We start from the raw sequence: 22,220 nt of genomic DNA on the forward strand, positions 1-22,220 counted from the left end.
CTTATTTCCATGTAAAGTTGGTGGGTTTGGGAGTTAGTGAGACGCCTTCACTAAATCTTTGGCACAAGAGCAAACAAAACAATAAAACAAAAAAAAAAAAAAACGAAGAAGAAAGAAAATGTGCAACGAACTGCCATGAAAACATCCCGGTGTCACAGAGGAGGCACTGCTTAGTAAATTGCACACACTAAAAAGCCGAGTTGTTCCGTAACAGAACAGAAGTGTTTTTTTTTGTTTCTTTTTCTCGCTTTGTGTTAAAATGCTTTATGTCCAGATGTCTTTTTCAAAGGTTGGTGCCAGAAACTGTCTTCAGGATTTACCATCTGACGCCTGCCAGGACGGGAGGAGGAAGCCCCGCTTGGAAGGTCTTCTGTGAAACCAGCCGGTTACCGCACGTCACTCCTACAAGAAGAACAGAGAAGATCATGTTGCCATGTTTATACTTACAGTTCAGTGTTTCCTACGTCTACCCAAGGGCTGGAGAGGGATATATAGGTAATATCGCTTCGACTGGGCAACCACTCAAAAGGCAATTTATCATCAAATTACCCCTGCCCAAGACAACACAAGTATAACTGTAAGCTCTGCTGGACAGGAACCATTCATGCATTGATACCTGTGTATCACCGCGTACATCACTACGGGTTTTTACATGGATACTGTCTATGGCTGCGTCTTCGCTGTCGGTGACGCTCGAACGGTCAATAATTTCTGCATAGAAGCGGAATTGCACAGAGATTTAGGTGGTACGGACAGAACACTAATACATTTTGCTCTACCTGGAAAACTACTTTGCGGGAAATTGCCTAAGAAATTTTGGTCCCCCGGCTTGTTTTGGGGGTGATGACAGCTGGGGATGATGGGATTTGTATTGAAAAGTGTAATGGAGAGCTACAATTGAATGGGTCCTCATAAAAGATCTGTGTTAAAGGCTAGTTCCAGGTGGGTTGTGCTAAACCGATACTAGGCCCCCCCATGTTTTCCATGTTGACCCACGGCACATACAGCAGTCATGTTTCTACATTGTAAAGCGTGTGAACGGCTTACAGCTATTGGCAGTTGTCAGTTTAGGAGTTCACACTGGCTCGTTTTCGCCTGTTCCCCAATGGACCACTACGTGTTGTTCCCCAATTTACCACTAGGGGGTAACAGGGAGCTTTCATTCCACAGCCGTGATACGGTCTACTTACAGCTGGCAGAATGTTGGCGTTATTTGTATCAATCTACAGTTATAATGTAATCAGTTGGTCTATACCGGGGCGTCCAACCTGCGGCCCTCCAACTGCTGTAGGACTACATCATTATGGGAGATGTAGTCCTGCAGCAGCTGGAGGGCCGCAGGTTGGACGCCCCTGGTCTATACTATGTAACCGGAACATTTTCTTTACATATGAGAGAAAAGCTACAGGCTGTTCCTCCTGCAGGTAAGGATTCTCTGCAAGGCAGGAAACCCTTTAAGATGGATCTCCACTTTCTTAAGGTCTAGTGATAAGGAGAATGAACGGGATTGAGAGATCCAGCCATGTTGTTTTGAAATGTGGGGTGCAAAGGTTAAACCCTGAACCCGGCCTGGTATGTAGGTCTTTCTTATCCTACCATACTCACCTCCCTCAAATATACTTATAATGTCATTACTACGATATACGGTAATGTTCCATCAGACTAACTATAAATTCACAAAGCACTCACTGTCAGGTTTTACGGACAGGATGGAACAGCCATCCAGCAGAAGTGGTAGATGTTAATACAGAGAGGGAATTTAAACATACACGGGATAGACATATGGTTCCTGAATCTAAGACGGGACCGACGACTGGTTAAGGTCTGACTCTTTACATCAGGAAAAAATGGGCAGACTAAACGGGCTGAAAGGTTCTTGTTTGCCGTCAAAAATTCTACGTTTCCACATGCGTTGCCTGAACTTAAAACACAACCCGGGGTAAGTGAACCGACCAACGTAGCCTCAGCCCGATATCGGACCTCGCTCCTAAAGCTGCTAATCTTCTTTTTTTTAACAGACTTAATGAAAAAGCTTCCCGGTGCCGTATAAATATTACCAGCCCCTTTACAAAACTTTACCCGTGATCAAAGTTTAAAAAACGAGGAGATTAAAGGCTTCCAATGTTATGCTTTTGGAGAACTAAAAAAAAAAAAAAAAACTTCATTGCTGATCTTGTGCTGCGCATACCTAAATATTTATGTAAGAAGTTAAAATATGTATAAAGTAGACATTTTTTCCCTTCTTTCTTGCAATAATCTACCGTGTACTTTTTGGAATGGAGGGTTTCTAAAAGGGAAAGGCTATGTTCTGTTAGACCCTGCTCAATGGGCTGGGTAAATCATCGATCTCACCCAACCGGCCCATTATCATTATGGAGTACCATGCCCTCCTGTCGCTGTGTGTCCTGAAAATGAGGAGCACGGGGTATGACATCATAGCCTGGTGGCTCGGACGGGGCGGCCGGTGGCAGTGCCTTGGGATAGACCTAGGGCAAGTCCAAATGTAAATATGCCGCTGGACACACACCCTTCTAATGGAGGGCATCTCTGAAGAATCTTTACCACTGGCAGTTGCAATTCCACACAAGGCCACAAGGGGCATCTGTCAAGTCATAAAAATGAAGCCTACAGGCAGCATTTCCACCATGACTGGATTCCATACGTTTTCCCATGTGCAGCTGATTTACGGGAAACATTCCCAGGTTTTGGCATAAGTTTATTTATTAATATATTTATATAGCACTGTATTTTCTGCTCAAGGAGAAACATATTCTTCCCTAGGACTTTAGGCTTAGCTGTAGCCTTTTTGCCGCTACCCTGGATTTGTGGCTCCGTTTTCCCCATCAGATAGCAGCGTATCTCTGGCTACGGCGGGTTTTACACCCGGCAGTACACTCCAATAATATATATTTGTATATGAGACCCAGACGGGCCAATGCTGCATTATTTCCCTGTAGGAAAACGCATTTATCATTTTAAAAGTGAATATTGGGAATAATAAACAACAAGTTACTTTCTAGTCATTTTTATTTGCAGATTCCCCTGCCTACAATTTATACCCGCCATATAAATTCACGCTATAAGGTCTTTTTCCAAGAGAGCCAAATGGTTTGTGTTTAAAAAAAAAACAAATAAAATATAAAAAATGAAAGCATAAATAACAAAAAAATAAAAGAAATAAAAGACATGCTATTAACACGTAACATACATGCATCTTCATGATTTCACGTTAAAAGCTCATGACTTCTCCATGCAAAGTGTACAAAGTCAGCTTCCTGAATGATTAACTAAACAATGGAAATTCTTCATAAAAATGCCTGTGAAGGGAAATGCCAGGGTTCTCCCTGAAAACACGGTGGAAAGGACAGAAATAACGAATCCCAAAACAAGATCACTAAACTGACAGCAACGTTCAGGGAACGGCCTATAAAACATATCCGGCACCACTTCTAAAACTCTAAAAACGACGCCTTATCTCACCTGCCCGCTACACCGAATCTATACCTGATCTATACTGAATCCATACCGAATCCATACCGAATCTATACCGAATCCATACCGAGTCTATACCGAGTCTATACCGAATCCATACAGAATCTATACGGAATCCATACCGAATCCATACCGAATCCATACCGAATCCATACCGAATCCATACCGAATCCATACCAAATCCATACCGAGTCTATACCGAATCCATACCGAATCCATACCGAATCTATACCGAATCCATACCGAATCCATACAGAATCTATACCGAGTCTATACCGAATCCATACCGAGTCTATACCGAATCCATACCTGATCTATACCGAATCCATACCGAATCCATACCGAGTCTATACCAAATCCATACCGAATGCATACCGAATCTATACCAAATCCATACCAAATCCATACCGAATCCATACCGAATCCATACCGGATCTATACCGGATCTATACCGGATCTATACCGGAGGATTTCTCCAAAAAATATGTTCTAAATGTATACTTCTATGTAGTGTATAATAAGGATCTGATCAAGTCTGACCCTCACAGGCTTCCTGAATCTCACAACACATGCAGGTCCCTGATAAATCATACAGTGTGACCGTGAGCGTCTGATAGAATAACAACATTGTTACCGTTCACTAATCTTTTTTTCACAGTATATAGCCACATTTTAGCCAAAAATCTAGGTATCCAGGATTAATAAATTAATTATTATTTATTAATTTATTAATAAATAAATAAATAAATAAATGTTAAGAAATATAATAAATAATACTAAATTATATATATACATATACTATATATATATATATAATTGTTTAGTATTATTTGTTATATTTATTATTTATTTATTATTTATGAAACAATTTGATTTAAGATATTCCTTCCCGTAAGTTTTGTGTAAATATGTTTGTAATAAAAGTAGGTGTAAAAGAGAACCGTATTATAACATAATATAGAATTTCAGTGACATCATTTCTGCGGTTACGCGTTTGGAATTTGTTAATGACTACCCCAGAGTGATATTGTGACGTTAAGATATATATATAAATAAATATATATAAATATATAGTGTGCAGACGCTATGTAGCGTTTGTGATCTCCCCAAGGTCACTGATCAAGGAGACGCTGACGCTGGATCTGAATTTCTGTTCTTTAACGTTAATAAATGCCTTTTATCCGGCGAGCGGTTTTTATTCTGTCCGCATGCGGCGAAATATCAATTTCACACAAGCGGTAACCGAATTCCGAAGTTGCAGCACAAAAAAAAAAAAAATAAAAAATAAAATAAAACAAAAACTTTTTATGAAACCCCAACTGTTCTGCGGCGGTGGGGAATCTGGTTTCCTCTCTCATAAAGAGACCTTTAGCACGGATTTTCCTGGTGCCTCTGAAACAGCTGCTCTCTGTGTTGTATCCTGAGTGATGATGAGGTCCTGAAAGTGTTTTTCTGGAACAGATGGCCAGGAGAGAGCCGCGGAGCATGCCAGCAAAAAGCTGGGGAATGTGCCAAATCCAGCAGTGACTGAGTGTTTTAGGTTCCAGCTCGCGTGCCTTTCCCCTGCCCTCTGCCCTAAGTGGCGCCAGTAGGACTTCCCAGCTAGAACTCTGAACATCTGGAGTCTGAGGCTGCCAGAGAGAGAGAGACGGAGGGGGGGGGAAACAGACGAGTACACGGCGCGGCAGCTGCGCTCTAACACCGGACCCCTCGCAGGCTCCACGGCTGGCGGACACGCTTTTATATTAATACACGCAATTCTACACGGGAGACAGAGAGATAATAGATAGATAGATAGAAAGATAGATAGATAGATAGATAGATAGATAGATAGAGCGAGAGAGATAGACAGACAGACAGACATCTAGATAGATAGATAGATAGATAGAGATAGAGCGAGAGAGAGAGAGAGATAGATAGAGATAGATAGATAGATAGAGATAGAGCGAGAGAGAGAGAGAGATAGATAGAGATAGATAGATAGATAGATAGATAGATAGATAGATAGATAGATAGATAGAGTGAGAGAGAGATAGATAGAGCGAGAGATAGATAGATAGAGATAGATAGAGATAGAGCGAGAGAGATAGACAGACAGACAGACAGATAGATAGAGATAGAGCGAGAGAGAGAGAGAGAGAGATAGAGCGAGAGATAGATAGAGATAGATAGAGCGAGAGATAGATAGGTAGATAGATAGATAGATAGATAGATAGATAGAGATAGAGCGAGAGAGAGATAGAGCGAGAGAGAGATAGAGCGAGAGATAGATAGGTAGATAGATAGATAGATGATAGATGGATGATAGAGAGATGATAGATAGGTAGATAGATAGATAGAGCGAGAGATGATAGATAGATAGATGATAGATAGGTACAGAGAGATTGGTAGATAGAGAGCATGAGCGATAGATAGTAAGATAGATAGAGGAAGATTGAAAGATAGAGCGAGAGAGAGATAGATAGATGGAAAGATGGGTAGATAATAGAGTGATAGATAGATAGATAGATAGTCTGCCTATGTTTCATGATGTAGAGACTCAGCCCATGGTCTCGTCTTAGATTCAGGAGCCATATGCGTATCCCAGACATGTTTAAATCCCCTCTACCACTTCTGCTGGGAGGCTGTTCCATGTATCTATCACCCTCTCGTAGATAGATAAGTAGATTTCCCTTGCTTTTTTCAAGGCGCTGTATTTATTATTTTGGGAAATAAACTATAAATTGAAACCCCCCCTATTCACCACCCCCTGCGGGCTTTAGTACCAGAGGTTGTAGTTGCTCAGACGTTTGCCTCTCAAAGCGTTAAACCCGGGATCAGAGCTGGCGACCTCAGAAGACGTCTCAGAAGGCTTAATATCCTCCACAGCTATCTGTCTGCAGACTGCACAGCAAATCAAAATCACAGGAGGGAACGGGAACATTATCTCGCCTTTCACACTGATTTATAGAACCCTCAGCATAGTGTAAGCTCTTCTGAGCAGACCTCGGGGGAGTGTTACTCGGCTACAAACACCGGCTTGGGGGGGGGTTTCTAACAGCCGTACAGATCTGCTTAACGGGTCCCTTCATCATTTCTCTGCGAGCTGAAATGAGCTCTGCTGGGAGTGCTGGCCGGTGAGTGAGACGTCTGCATTGAGTGATCGCTTCTCCTGAGTGATCACTGGGGGGGAGGGGAATACCTGTCAATCACTGACTTGTTTATCACGTCCCAGTGATTGACAGCTTTGTTTCCCGAGGCATTCGGACCGAGGGACAGGCCGGCAGCTTTCAGTCCAGGAATTCTGTCCTAAAAATACATTGAGAGCGAGCAAAGGAATCCGACACTTTCACCAGTCCTATACACATGCTCAGCACTACTGAGAGAGAGAGAACAGAGGATGACGGAGCAAAGAAGGGATCAAGGCAGAGGGGAAGTGCTGATACCTGCAAGGTAACCCTAGTGCCCTCTCTGGCCACATCTGGAATTGCAGACACACATTGCCCATCTATCTATGTTAAGACTTCAGACCTCACTTAGTCCATGGCCTTGTGTTATATCCAGGGTTGTCTTAAGCCTGCCCCATGTATATTTAAATCCACTGCATTATTCTTTACTAACTCTGCCGGAAGGCGCATCCAGTTAACTACCACGCATTCAGTGCATACTGTTACTCTTATATCCCCCCTATAACTTTCACCCTCTAATTTCAGACAGTGACCTACTGAACACATTATATATTATATTTTATTCATATAGCGCCAACAATTTCAGCAGCGCTGCTTACATTCAAAGGGTCTGGCGCCACTAGAACCGACAGACTAAGACGAGCCCATACATCAGGTAACGAGGGTCCCGCTCGTTCCACGGTACCGGTACCGACTCTACGGCAAAAATGATGGGGCTCCAGTCTAACAATCCCCTTTAAGCGTCAATCCACAGGTACGGACACGCCGTCAGCCTTTAGCACCGACTATTTCTAAGCATGATCACCTGGAAGCCCTGACTTCTACCGAGTGTGTGATGTGAAGAAAGGGAACAGAGATGGTCGGCCGACGTGCTGCAGACTGCCGGGACGAGTCATGTTTTTTTTTTGTCCTTATCTATCAGTGTTTCTTATAGTTTTTGTTAGGAATACAGCCACCGACAGCTCATTCACTCGCATCTGCTGTTAACTCTGTGAGTTCCAGTACATTTCACGTGCCTCTGGCTTATGCTTCCTAATGCAAGGAGGTTGAGGATAAGAGGGGAAACACGGGTCTCAGTCTTTTATACGTATTCTATATAATAAGTGCCTTGTGCCGGTCCTCTTGGATTCTTAACCCCTTTTAAGTCCCCAAAAAGTGAGCTCACTCCTCTGGCACAGAAAAGGTTATCCCAGGTCTGCCTTTATTAGAACCATATGTGCAAAGAGACTCCGGGCAAATTAGGTCTGATTTAAACCCGACTGCCGTCACAGAAGCATAATTTGATTGAAAATGCTCTATTAGGGCTTTAATCCGCTCACCTTGCACTTTAATCACACGGTGCCTCGTCCACCAATATTCCCCAACTCTGTACTTAGGAAGCCGTGGCCACTTTTTAGGTTTTTTTTTTAAAAAATTCCTCATTTTACTATATAGAGCATTACACAATGACGTGCGGGTTATCCTACAAGAAGCGTCGTGGCTTTATATGTAAACTAAAAGTGCATTGAAAGGCCATAGGAGTAAAACCTAAATAAAAATGAAATAAATACAAAAAAAAACAAATAAAAACTTTGAAAAAACAGATATTGATCTGCAGAAATGAGAACGTCGTTACAGCCTGTAAGGGAAGCATTAGACGCCTTAACCTGTAACAGAGATAAAACTAAACCGGCTGAGGGTAATGGGAATTGTGTTAGCGTTTGGGTCGTTGTCGAATCAACCCTCCTATCACTCTCCACCAGCAACAGGCAACTTAAGCCACATCAGCTGGAGGGACGCAAATTAACCGGCACCAGAAAGGTGCAGAAGACATGGATGTTAGGGAGCGGTCAGTGTTAATGCTCCTTGTTGCCATAATAAGGAGCGAAGCCCTCGAATACGAAGCCTGATCGCCACCTTGGCCAGCATTCACGAGAGAAGAGACGCGGTCTTCGCATCGACAGATCCACACTCACGCTAACACCAAATACAAACAAAAGCAACACTTTGAATAATCTTACAGCGGAGAATCCTAAAAACAAACAAGGGGATGAGAATGTGACGTCCAGCTGTCTCCGCGAAGAGCCGCGGTCCAAGAAAAGACCTCAAGGTGCAAAACGAGCAAGTAGATTGCTGAGAAGGCTGAGGGGTCTTCCTTCTCTCATGAAGCTGTTTAACGGGGATAACCAACGTACTGCCCCTTTTACCATCACTTTGTGTAAATTCAAGAGTTTACCGTGTTAACCCTTTAAATCCTTGGAGTTAAAATGACTTCCAACTAAAGCTATGGGGGGCTTTACTAAAGCAGAGCTGCGGCCCCCCGACTGCGTCTAGGTAATCCCTTTCCTGTTGGGGCCTCTGGCAACAAAGTTCAAGAGTTTGTTTTATTAGCTCGCTTTACTAGATACTTTTCCCCGCAGTCCAGAGGCTCGTTATACAGAATAACAGAGCAGACGAAAGCCCCGCGTGGCTATAGAGTTAGTGACGTCCAACGCTCAGGGCGTTGACTCACACTCATCTACGCAGTACAGATACTGGGTATTTTGGAGCTCATTTACGAGCGTTTAGGCTGTGTGTGGGTCGGGAGTGTTGGCAGGTATGCACTACAGTCCAAGTTGATATCAACATTCACGCCGATTAAGATGTATTTCCAAACTGCCGTGAATTGGACGATGCTACTTCAGAAAGTTGTTTCTTGTTTGTACAGCACCGAGTTCATTAATCGTTCTTTATTCAGAAACCCCACGTTTTTACAAGTCCACTGACTTGCTTTGGGCTCTTTGTCTGCCCCCCCCCCTTTTTCTTTTGCACTCGGATGAGCGGAGGGACAAGTAGCCACCAACTAAAAAAAATCCCCCCCACTAGCTGCTCATTCATTTACTTTGGTCCGACGGGCCGGCTAATCGCAGTGACAACAGATCCCAGAATCCACAGGGAGGTTCAAGCCGAGTTTACAAACCTCCTTTTGTTAATAAAAGCCAGGACACAAACATCAATCACCCTTTTTCTTATTCATCCATGTTATTTTCCGAAAAGGAAAACTGTCCGAACAGTAGGCTTCCTCTTTAACGTGGTTTGATGATGATTTCAGCTAATTGGTCCAGCGTTAAATAACCTGAAGGAATGCGATCCGTAATTAGTGCCGTTTCCTCAAGATACCCGCGGTCGGCTGTGTGCTTCCAGATAAACCTTCAATTAGCTGCTACTTGTGGGAAACGTAAACTTAAAGCGAAGTCCGGACTGGGATCCAAATGCAAAAAAAGAACAAAAAAGTAGGATTCCTGGCGTTCGTACGGGATAGAAGAACCCCCCCCTCCACCGATTTTGGGAGGTGTGGAGAAGACTTGTTTTTAATTATATACGGACATTTAGAACTTTCTTATCTATTTCTGTAGGAATAATGATAATAATAAAGTTATTGTGGAAATATTAGGTTTATATTTTTTTTCCCTTTTGTGGCATGGGGGATGGTACGCATGGATTAATGTCTAGATGTAGAATGGTGAGCCATGATGTCATTCATATAATGTGACCTCATTTCTGATCTTTCTTCCATCGTTTTTTGCCCCAAACACTCTGACCGCTGCCCCATAAATATGCCTCCATAAATATGCAGCGTGTATATGTCAAGCAGTCTCCTGGGCTCCTCTCCATCTCCCAGGTGCTACTAACCCTAGGCTCACCCCTGACACACACTCACGATAAAACCATGCACAGACATCCACGCAAGCTTAACCATATACTAACACACACTCGTGCTAACACCATATACTAACACACACAATCTAACACCATACACTAAACAACATATATTCACATACACTTAAATACACACACACACTGACTCTAACACTATACATAAACACACATATACACTGACTCTGACGCTACAATACACACACACACTAATCCCTCTCCATCTCAGGGAGACCTGAGGGAGGTCTTCAACCTCAGGGTCGCGTAACACGTGTTACGTGACCCATTGGGCACATGCAGCCATACACGGGTGCCTGGGTTCCCAATGGCGGCCCTGGCCCAGCCTTCCTCTTTGTCTTTCAAACCCTGGGCATCAGGAAGTGATTTCTAACTGTACACTTATTAGCTATTAATGAAAACATGTTCCCACCCGTAAGACAGAGTAGACTTGGCTATGGTGCCACCATTTTGGGGGTGGCAGAGGCTATAGGCCACAAATCCCTTACTATTTGGTCAGTTTGTAAAGTGCCCCCCACCACAAACCATGCATTGCTGTGCACAGTGGGAAGGCTAACTAGCGTATCGCTCTTCTAGGGGAATGGCTTTAAATAGGGGCAAGGCTAGTCATGTGTAGGGACAGGGTTAGCCCCCAAAAATCCTTTACTGGGAAGGAACTGGCCTGGGAGCAGAAGAAAAGGGCCATGGAGCAGAGGGCACATGGGCGAGGCGTGAGCATAATCACACGCCGCTCCTCTGCCCAGAGAAAGAAGAGACCCAGGGAAGCGGGAACTCCGCGGCAAACCCAGAGAGTTCCCATGTATGATGTTGGGTCTTGTTACACCCCAATCCTTACCCACCCCATCTTTTTTGCATGGCGTGTGAGACGTAATCTCTGTGTCCGGGCACGTGTGGAATGTAAACCTGGTTCCGTATGTAAGTAGATAAGATTCACGAGTATATCACTACGGTTCACCTACCTTCCGCTTCTTGGACCTTCCTTCGGACTGTAGCGTCCTCGTGCATTGCTCTACACACTCGGAGAAGCTCAGGTTGCTGTGATCTGCGCTGTAATCGAGGTCGGCCAGCCGGGCTAAGGAGAGGATGTAGTTACAGGCTATTCTCAGGATGGCCAGTTTAGACAGCTTCTGTCCGTAGGAGTAACACGGGACCTGCAAGACAAGACGCAAACCGAATTAGAGGGCCGACAAACCCGTCTGCTACTTAACATCCAATAACTCGAGCTCAGGGGGCCACATCGTTCACACGACAAAGAGATTTCATTCTCAGACGCCAAATAAAAATAAGTTACGTTTGGTTAATTGTAATGCTCATGAATAAAAAGATACACAATATACACATTTAAATAGGGGGTTTGGCACAATCGTCTTTATTTAACACAAGATAAAAACCTTCTATATCATTATATCACAATTTTCCTTTATTATTTTTATTATAATTTTTTGTTTTATATAGCGGCATCATATTCCGTAGCGCTGTACAATGGGTAGGCAGGACATAACAAGTAGTATACAACATAACAACGACCACCTTTCCTGCTTAATAACATTGTGTTGATCGAGAAATAATAGCGTCCCCTCCCACCTCCTCTGCCAGAAGTCTAGTCCATGCATCCACAACCCTTTCTATAAAACTATTCCAGCTGTTATTCTCAACTGCGTCGCCCTAGTTTCATCCTTAGAACATTCCTTGACCGAGAAGGACGAGGGGATAACGTATGGGGGTGCAGAGCGGTTTCTTTCAGCTTTTTAATGGACACAGATAGCTGACAGAGAATTAAAAGCTGGGTGGTGAGACTTAACTATTAAATACTGTAGGAATTATGGGATTTTCAGGTTTTCTGGCAAGAAAAAACAAGAATTCTTACAGATAGGAGAGGAATAATTATTATTATTATGTATTGTTTTACTTAGCGCCATCATATTCCATAGCGCTGTACAATTTGACCATCAGGTGAGGACATGGGTGCCAAAAGTGGGCGCCACTGATTTGGGGGATCCTCTAAGGGGGTCTTATTCAGCTAACTGGGACACACACGTTATTCCTACCAAACCTGACCGACAGATCCAACCCTGTATGAAAGCACACAGGCTCCATCTGTTCATCTATTAAGACGCATTTCCATCAGATGGTAAATGCCTCCTTCTTGGCCGTCGGCTCCTAGACTCGGCGGCTCCCGGGTCTTCTGTCGGGGAGAAATGCTTTATTTTCAACACATTATGTGATGGATCGCTTCCCAGACATGCGAGCTATACGGCATATCCCTCGCTTTAAAGACAAGCTCACATTTATGGGACACCAAGACGTCCATCAATCACAGGCTCCTCGGGAGAGCTTCCTAAAACTCTAGCGCGGTCATAACCAACGTATAAAGCGAGGCTTTCATATTGAATGGGAGGGCATCGGCACGTACAGCGCTAGCCGTGGAAAGAAAACAAAACAATTTGGTAAAGATTATACCCTTAATGGCTAACTTTTTTTTTCTTTACTTTTTAAACCCCCCTTCCCCTTAGATAGCGCAGGATAAGAGACCCCGCAGCTAGATTGCAAGCTCTCTGTACCTTCTGTCCCAAGTGTTTAAATACGTCATTGATATATATCTAAATATATCGTATATCGTATAAATCTAACGGCACTATATTACCGTAATAAATAGTAACCAACATATATTGAATTATACTTTTATTATTAATGTTTATTCGCACAAGGCTTCTGTATACCCTTCCAATAAATTACGTTTCTAATAGATTAGGGGCACAATTTAATTTAATTGTCTTGATTATTTTAATGATTATTTTTAATATTTATTTATTTAAGTGCTAACATATTCCGTGACGACCCGCTTGGGAGTGTACAATCATAAAAGAATTAAATTATGCATTTTGGACACTAGATCTATAGTAAAAATATTATAAATATATATATATATATATATAAAAATATATATAAATATATATAAATATATATATATTTATTTAATATCCTTGGAAACATTCATTTGTAGGTAGTTAGTAGAGACCAAAGAAACCCCCCCAACGAGCTACATCTGTTTTTAAAAGCTGAGAAAAAAGTATTTGTAGGGTCGCTCTGGGGGTCTCTGACATTGTGCTGACTCGACTTTGTTCCATAATAAGCTGCTGAATTTCCCTATCTTCTAATTCTTTGGGTTTATTTTTGTTCTGGGAGTTAAAGTATTTGAAAGTCCCACCGGAGAAGAAGTCTTGGCTTGGACTAGATACGTTAACTGTCTCCTCGTTTCAACGGCATGACACGCCAAAAAAAAGTTTCCAGAAGGTTCGTATAAATGTCCCTTTTTTTTTTTAATAATTCCGGCTTCCTTACGTCATTGACATCTTAAAACTATTTTTACTCGTTATTATAAATAGAAAGATTTTATGATGATTTTTTTTTTTGCAGTGCAGACCACAAATAAACCCCCAGGAGCAACATTGAAACTTGTTAAGCCGTGTAACCTATTCACCTTCCCCGGCTTCCATTAAACCCCTCCATGTGCTGTCTGGAGTCAAACGTCATCTGTCTTCATTGTTACCAAAAAGTAAAAAAAATAAAAAAAAATAAAAAAAAATTAAGGAATCAGAAAATTAAAGATTTATATCGTCAAAAAATGGAAGGAAAAAAATTCTCTTTTGTACCCAAATTCCTCTCTCTGTCATCACTGATACCCACCCCAGAAGCCCCTCTCAGAAAAGAGGGGGGAATAATCCTTTATTAAAGGGACTCTCCTGCCATCATTTGTACTTTAATGCATATGATAGCTACGTGATCATGTTGTCCATTTTGGAAATGATTCTGCAGAATCCCCCCCCCTTATATGCATTTGCCACCCCTACCCCCCACCACTCAGCTAAATGCCCCGCAGGAGCCAAATCCAACTCCTTCTACGTAACACACTCACCTGCGGCGCCGGCTCAACGAGTGTGGAAAATGCTACTAATTATTTCAATGAGAGCACTTTTCTGCTACCACCTGGCTACATCAAGCAGCCAATCAGTGGGGAGAATAGTTGGGCCGTGGAGGAGGAGGGCAGCTGCTGCTGCAGGGCTGCCTCTTCTGTACCAGCTATTACTTCCTTTTGGAAGAATGCACATTCAAGTACTCACAGGGGGTTACAGTTAACACGCATCGTTTATAATGGGGGTGTCAGGGACGTCGGACTGTCCCTTTAATCTGTAAATTATTATGTGCTGCTAAACATTAAAAGTAACATTAGATGGTTATTTGAACAATTCCCTTGTTTTGAGGAAGCAGCTTGCACTTTGGAAGTTTCAGGCTGCTTCCCCAGGGTGAGTAGTGTCAAGAGCGAGTCGGTCACCGACAGTCACTCAGTGCTCCTGCATTCAGAGGCTCCGGTTGGACAGAGATCGATAGGTGGGATCTTAATTAGGTCCCCTCTATAGGTTGGGTGTGCAAACATGCATCTCTTCTTGTAGGTGCCGAGAGGGAGAGAGGAGCTCCTGATATGTTGTATAGCACCATCATATTCCATAGCGCTGTACATTCCTGTCTCAGCTGATTGGCTGAGGCTTGGCCAGGCGGCATCTCTATGCTTCTACAGCGCAGAGAGGTATATTTCACAGGATAAACCTCGTTTTCTGAAAATTCCCACACAAACCAAAAATAACAGTCTCCTACCGGAGAAACCAGTATAATTTTACGCATCGAATGGTCCTTTAAGCGGCTGAATTTTACTAGGACCAGACACGGGCAGGCTAAGAAGGACTTGGCTTTACAGACTAGGAATGCACTCAGTGCTCTATGGTACCGGAGACATAAAAGATGGTTAAATACCAAGAGGAAGGCTCATCCAAAATATCCTCTCCCGCCAGCATTCTTTAGAAGTGCCTTTGAACGGCTTTATCTTGGAAACGAGCTGAGGTATTATCCTTATTCCTAAATAATTAAATCCCGCCTGCTGTCTCACCGACCCTCTTCAAACCGATTTCTGCAACACACACACGATCAAAATTTCATTATACAGATGGCCGAGCTGTTAATAACCACGTCTCCTACAACGCAAGCTGACCTTTTACATGCGACTGAGGCTGACTCTTCTGGAAATGACGAACATTTCATTCGGAATTTTGGAATAATTTTGGAATATATATGCTTTTTAATCATTGTAGACCTGAAAATAACCTAAATTTATTTTCCAGCCGAAGGTCTTAACTCATGCCTCCCAGGAGGGATAGTCCCTCCTATGTACCCGAATCCCCCGGCCCTTCTTTCCTCCCGAGATGTCCCTCTTCTCTAGGAGCTCAGGACGTCTGCCCAACACCAAGCCATGCCTAACCACAAAGTACCCTACTCTGAAACGTTAGAAGGTACGATGAATGCTTCTGATCAATGAGAAAGATATGACGGGGTCGGCAGCATGTTAGGGGCAAAGGTAGACAATCCCCGACCAGCCATTGGGCTTCCTCAGCTGGGAAGCTCTTCTTTCTAAACTAAAAAGCTACTTTAATAGCCAGGAGATAATAAAGATATTTCAACAGGATACGTAGAGAGAGTCAGCAGTGCGGCTTTAGAACCCTCTCGGCCGCGGATGGATCGTGGTCGTGGTTATGGAGGGTGTCGTTACGAAGGCTGTAAAGGATCCTTGGCCAGACGGGTGGCAAAGATCAGTAGATGGAGGTGACCTTTCTCGAACCAAGCTAATACGAGTGATGTGCAAAACTGGTTACACCAAATAGTAGACATTGGAGGAGTGGAAATGGAGGTTTCTTTAGATCTTACTGGTTTTGACCAACAAACTAAAGGTCCAGGGTAGGAGTCTTCAAGAAGAAGCTTGTAGGCCACAGTTGGTTCTCCGGCCAGCGATTGACTTATGTGTTTTTTTTCTGACAATACTAACCGTCGACTATTAAAGAATAAATGAATAAAGTCTTTAGAATGCCATTTTTTTGTTACCTTTTCGTGGTAGTTCTCCACAGCATTTACGGACGTTTCTGCATCTACACGGGATGTCATGTTTTGGAATCTAGAAAATGTCCAGCCAAGCAAGTTTCAAAACATAGTTATTAAGCTACCGCGCTGCTCGACTCATTCGTTTTGTGGCATCAAATGGTGAATGAATTATAAAATATTCCTCATTTTATAAAATGGTCAAGCGCGGCATGCCGTTACCGAAGAGAGATATGGTGAAGGCTGGCCAAAAAACGTATCGTTTCTATAGCGATTCGTCGTTTTCTGGCCAGCGGCGGGGACTCTATAACTCGTGATTTTCCGAGGCTATCTGTTTTTATATGTATCCTGTTTTCAACAAACAGAATGTTCCTGCTCTTGAGGCGTCGCGATGAAGGACAACTGGAGAGGTGCTCTTCTCCTGGTTTTTTTTTTGGGTGTTTGAACTATCTTACATCCTAAGTTTCATGTTTCTGGAGCAGGAAATCATCTCATGACGCATTCGATTGAATCGTCTGCAAAGTGCAGACCTTGATTTATGGAATAACAAAGCCTGGCTCCAGATTCCCAAGTACAGAGAGACACTTTGTAACTTCACAGTCCCCAGCAATGCATGATTTGTGCTTTTATCCGGTACAAAGCAAAGCATCGAGTTACAGTCGGAAGGCTGGAAACGCTTCTAGAAGCTTGAGGTTAGATGTCGTTTGGAGCGGTGGCCACTTATTAAAGTTGGCAAACTGCACTGGGAATTCCTTTCCATTCAGTAAAAAAAAAAAAGCCTTCATTCTTTCGCTCGTCATTAAATATCGGTGCCGTACATTTTGTTCTATTGTATAAAGGGGGGGGGCATTAACTGAACTTTGGAACTGGGATAATCTTTAAGCGTAAAATACTATCGGCCATAAAGAGAGGATCTGTAGAAAATTCCCAGAATTCTATAGAAAAGAATAAACTGCTTTTGTTAGCCAAAAAAGTGGCTTTCGTAACAATCGGCGCCGATGACATGCATGTTAAACTGTGATGCCTCATCTCTCCGCTTATGTCATCACATTCAGTTCCATATGCAAATATCTTGTAGGGGGGGTAGGGAGATATTGTGGGTGCGGTGGGGTGGAACATCAGGGGTTAAATAACATTATGGGGTCATTTGTCTCTGCCCCTGTGTCAATAATGTTAACCTCTTGAGAACTTTGTTCTGCCCTTTAGACTGTAAGCTCTTTGTCTAAGCAACATATAACAATTATGTTTAACCCCCTCCCTCCCATTGGGTGATATATGTAAAAGGTAATAATATTTTGCATTATATATATATATATATATATATATAGCAGTTGGAATTACTTTCCCGGCACCCATGGCCCCAAAGTTAGGAGGGGACTTTACGATTACAGATGCAGAAAACATTTGTTGCATTTTGTCAACAGGTATTGAATGTCTCTTAATTGTCACCGTGCCCTTTGAAGCAGGGATGTCAAACGAGTGACCTTAGGGGCAGTTGAGGTCTCCTTGCTCCTTAACTCTGGACCTCTGTCCACTTTTATTTCGAATGGAATGCGGCCCACCAACGGTTCTACACATAAATCTTCTTCAGCTTCCCTGAAACAACCTTCATTACATTAAAATATGATTATATCTATATATATTTAGGTTGGGATCATCACAACACTCTCCACCCGTGGAACATGCCATCTGAAGCCCTTTGCGCATGCACACTGGCTAATTTGGGGGTTATGTCTGCACAGTTGCCACCCATTCCTGGCATCTGGGACAATAGTGGGGACTCTACCAGCCGATTCGGACCTATTGGTAGGGATGTCTTCAGCTTGTTTCGCAAACCAGATCTTTAGCTAAAGGCATCCAGAAATATCACTACACGGACACTAATGATTAGCAACTAACGGTGTGTCTTCACAAATTAAATAATAATTCGAATCACTTATTATAATAATAATAATTATAATACATATGACATTGTTTTTCTGCTTTCATGGCAATGCATAACTATCAACTGTCCTAGGTTTGGCAGGACTTCCTAAACAGGAGCATACACTCTGCTGTCCATGGTTACTCCTCCGTGTGTATTGTTCACGTGCGAGTATCCAGTGCAGTCCACGAGTATTATACATCTGATCTGTGCATGCGCTGCTAGTCTACAGGGTTGCCTGAATGACAAGCGGAATGTGAGCTCAGGGGACAAGTCCCCTCCAAGCCAAAGTCAGCCCCCCCCCTGCCGCTCCCATCTGCCAGCGGCTTGAAAGAGTCGTCAGGAATGGCCCGGCCCCTCCATCCCAACAGGGCTGCTGACCTTCTTAACGAGCTCGGTGTAATATCACAAGCAGATAAACCCATAATGTAACTTAATACACCTTAAAGACTTTCCCAGCAGGCCGCGGGATGCCCAGAAGAACCGCATCCACTCATGGTGGCCCCAGCTGGACGGCACTCATTTAGGATAAATGTGACAGATCATCGCGTTGGGATAGTTTGCGTTTGTCACGCGTGCGGCACGCGGGAACGTCTTCCAGGTTCCGGCCTCTGTCTGGTTATACGCTGGGCGCCTATGGGTGGGGAGGTGATGGCCGTGAACCCCCACTGACATTCTGCGCGCCCCCGTTTCTAATGCAAGGAACTTTCTCAACGAGCCGGCCCCGAGAATATTTCAAGGGGCCGTGCAGCCGCCGTGTGCCCTTTAATGCATCTGATAGCCAAGTGCCACCTTACAGCGTAACTACTTTGTATCCAAATGCCTAGAGGGGCTCAGAAGAAGCCTATCTGCATCTGGCGCCTTGCACCCCCTCCCATAGGCGCTTTACCCCCCCATGAGTGAGAATGAGTGAGAATGCCATGGGGTGTAATGAGAACCCCAGCGCGCATGCACAGAAATTCCCATTGATTTTAATAGGTGTGCTTTCCTGCCAGTGATTGGCTCTTCTAAGCGGCCACAATGTATGGGAAACGCTGACAGAGGTGTGCGTGCATGAGTGTGTGAATGAGTGTGTGCGTGCATGAGTGTATGTGTGCGTGTATGAGTGTGAGGGGGGTACATTGCAAATCTGTTTTTTTGGGCATTTTAGCAGTTATGTCTTCTTTATTAGTGGTGATTATTGATCACATGTTACTATCTATTATAAGTGCTTTAATGAGCATTCCGCGTTGTGAGGCTGTAGGGCCGTCCCAATACAACACAAAGCTGTTTGTCGGCATCAATTCCCTAAATTCACTATTCATTACGAAGGGCTATCGCCTGCAGCGAGCCGGCCTGAGCTGGCCCTGTATAATGCATGAGTCAATTGGTAAGGAGACTGAAGAAACCCCACTGATTTAACTATACTTTATACAGGGCCAGCCTAGCTCTTCATGCAGAAGCTCACTGGCGATGGCCCTTCATAATGTATAGCTATAAACAGACCGTCTATTGCAGTCACCCCATTATAATGCCAACTAGTTGGTACTAATAACGGTCCTTACAGAAAGTGACCTGTCTTGTGGTAAAGATATTCTGTATTGTCACCTGTGTTCAAGCAGGTATTTCAACTATAAAGTACCAGAAAAGCACCGATCCAGATGCCCACATATCGTTAAAGAGTCAGTTCCAGACTGCGGGACTCTGCAATCAGTTACATCAGAATAATTAAGCTCGGGGTAAAAACCCTACGACGTTGGGGCAAACCCTTAAATTCCCAAGGTATGCCAAAGCTTCCTCTGCCATTCACGGACACCAAAGGGTTACACACGCATAATAAATCATGTTAACTATATATATATATATATAAATATATACCCAAACTTATATTATTCTAGAGGATCTTACCAAATGCCACCGCGGGGCATCTTTAACCCCGCTCAGTCGCTCAGTAACGGGGTAGAAATAAGCATTGGGGTGACAACAGAAAATCGAACACTTTTTCTAGAAAGAGGTTGGCCCCCGAAATGACTGCTTTCCATCTGCTTTTGAACATAAAACGGTACATTTGGCATCGTATTCCCTAAATAAATTCTAATAAACAAACTGACGGCCAGCGCAGCCGCCATAAATTACAAATAAACAATAAAATACGCCCCCCCGGGATGAGCCGCCGCTCGACAACCACTGGCAAAGACAAATGCAATTCTTCTACGTGTGTCCTAGTGCCCTGCGGCAGCTAAACGGTTAACACCGCCTTATAGAATGTAGAATGTTGGATGCTCCCGGGACACACCCCCAACATTCCAAATGGCCCCAGAGGGACAGCTTTTGTTTTAGGGGGTGTGGTTAGAGGGGTGCGTAGGGGGCGTGGCTTTACAATGCTTTCTTATATGACTTTGTGACCTCTCTGCGTTTAGAAGAAGAATGTTTTTTATTCACTTTGTTTTCTTTATAAATTTATTCCCTGATGTTTCTATACACATTGTCGGGGCTTTTAGTGTTAGTGTTTGTGAGTGTTAATGTGTGAGTGTGTGTGAGTGTTACCATGTGTTAGTGTGAGTGTGTGTATTACTGTGTGAGTGTCAGTATGTGTTAGTGTGAGTGTTTGTGTGTGAGTGTTAGTGTGTGAGTGTTAGTATGTGTTAATGTGTGAGTGTTAGTGTGTGAAGGTGTGTGAGTGTGTGTTAATGTGTGTGTGTGTTAATGTGTGTGTGTGTTAGTATGTGAGTGTGCATTAATGTGTGTGTGAGTGTTAGTGTGAGTTAATGTGTGAGTGTGTTAATGTGTGTGTGAGTGTTAGTGTGAGTTAATGTGTGAGTGTGTTAATGTGTGTGTGAGTGTTAGTAAGTGTGTTAATGCGTGAGTGTTAATGTGTGAGTGTTAGTGTGTGTTAATGTGTGAGTGTGTGTCAGGGTTAGTGTGAGTGTGTATTAATGTGTGAGGGTTAGTGTGTGTTAATGTGTGAGTGTTAGTGTGTGTGTGAGTTAATGTGTGAGTGTGGGGGGGGGGTTAGTGTGAGTGTGGGGGGTTAGTGTGAGTGTGTATTAATGTGTGAGTGTTAATGTGTGAGTGTGTGTGGGGGTTAGTGTGTGTTAATGTGTGAGTGTGTATTAATGTGTGTGTGTTAATGTGTGAGTGTGAGTGGGGGTAATACCTGTTTCCTGAGAGCCTCGAACGCAGCGCTGATGGTGTGCACCCGGGTCCTCTCCCTGGCATTGGCGAGCAGTCTCCGGGTCTGCTGGATGGCTTTGATCTCGGTAGAGACGCCCGCCGTCTCCCCCAGCCGGCTCCTGGGCGACGCACACGGGTCCGGGCTCGCGCTGTACGGAACTTGCGAGACGGCCAAGTACGAGGCGTCCGGGGGTCTCTGACAAACCACGAGCCGGGGCTGCGCCTCCAGCCCCTCCGCACCCCCCACTTTCACCAAACCCCTCTTAGTCTGCGAGCTGCCCCGGCCGGTCACCCCGGCGGCTGTCACAAACGCCCCATTCCTCAAGTCCAGAGCGTCGGGGCTCGCACCGCTCCCCGCGTCCATGATCTGCGCGCCGGGCGCGACCCCCGCCGGTCTCTCCTGCGCTGCACCCACTACCTCTTCGTCCACACTCATCTCCACCCGGAAAGCCTTCAGTCCATTGGCGTGCCTGCCGGGCTCCCTGCTCTTCCTCTTCAGCCTCCTGGCCCCGTTCACCTCCCTGATGCAGTGGCTCTTCCATTGCCTCTCCGGTAGGATGTGCAGGTTTTTCATGGCTGCTGTAACGATCGCCGTGCCTGCCGTGTGTGGCGATCGGCGGGGATCTAGTGCCCCTCCGGCAGCCTGGCTGTCATTGGATGTCCCCGCCGCATTGGCAGCATTCTCGCCGCCTGCACGCGGAGCTCCATCTGTGTTTGTTTAGCCTTCGCTCACACAGAAGCCCCTGTTAGTGAGATGAGTGAGCGAGCGCCTCGCGCAGCCACAGAGTGAGTGAGTGAGTGAGTGAGCCCCCCCAGCCTGCAGCGCTACAGATGAGCCCCCTTTAAAGAAACAGGAAGCCCCCCTCCCC

General features: G+C 44.2%; 1 protein-coding gene across 1 annotated transcript; it reads right to left on the reverse strand.

Moving 5' to 3' along the window:
• Nucleotides 1-7: 7 nt before the first annotated feature.
• On the reverse strand, nt 8-21,965 carry ATOH8 (atonal bHLH transcription factor 8). The gene is made up of 3 exons (XM_053458161.1): nt 21,335-21,965; nt 11,312-11,503; nt 8-402 (listed from the first exon to the last, which is right to left on the reverse strand). Exons 1-3 carry the CDS (start codon nt 21,923-21,925, stop codon nt 397-399), a joined length of 789 nt encoding a protein of 262 aa, XP_053314136.1. The 5' UTR covers nt 21,926-21,965; the 3' UTR covers nt 8-396.
• Nucleotides 21,966-22,220: the final 255 nt, after the last annotated feature.

The sequence above is a fragment of the Spea bombifrons genome, chromosome 1 (genome assembly GCF_027358695.1).
Source record: "Spea bombifrons isolate aSpeBom1 chromosome 1, aSpeBom1.2.pri, whole genome shotgun sequence".
In the NCBI taxonomy this organism is placed as follows: Eukaryota; Metazoa; Chordata; class Amphibia; order Anura; family Pelobatidae; genus Spea; species Spea bombifrons.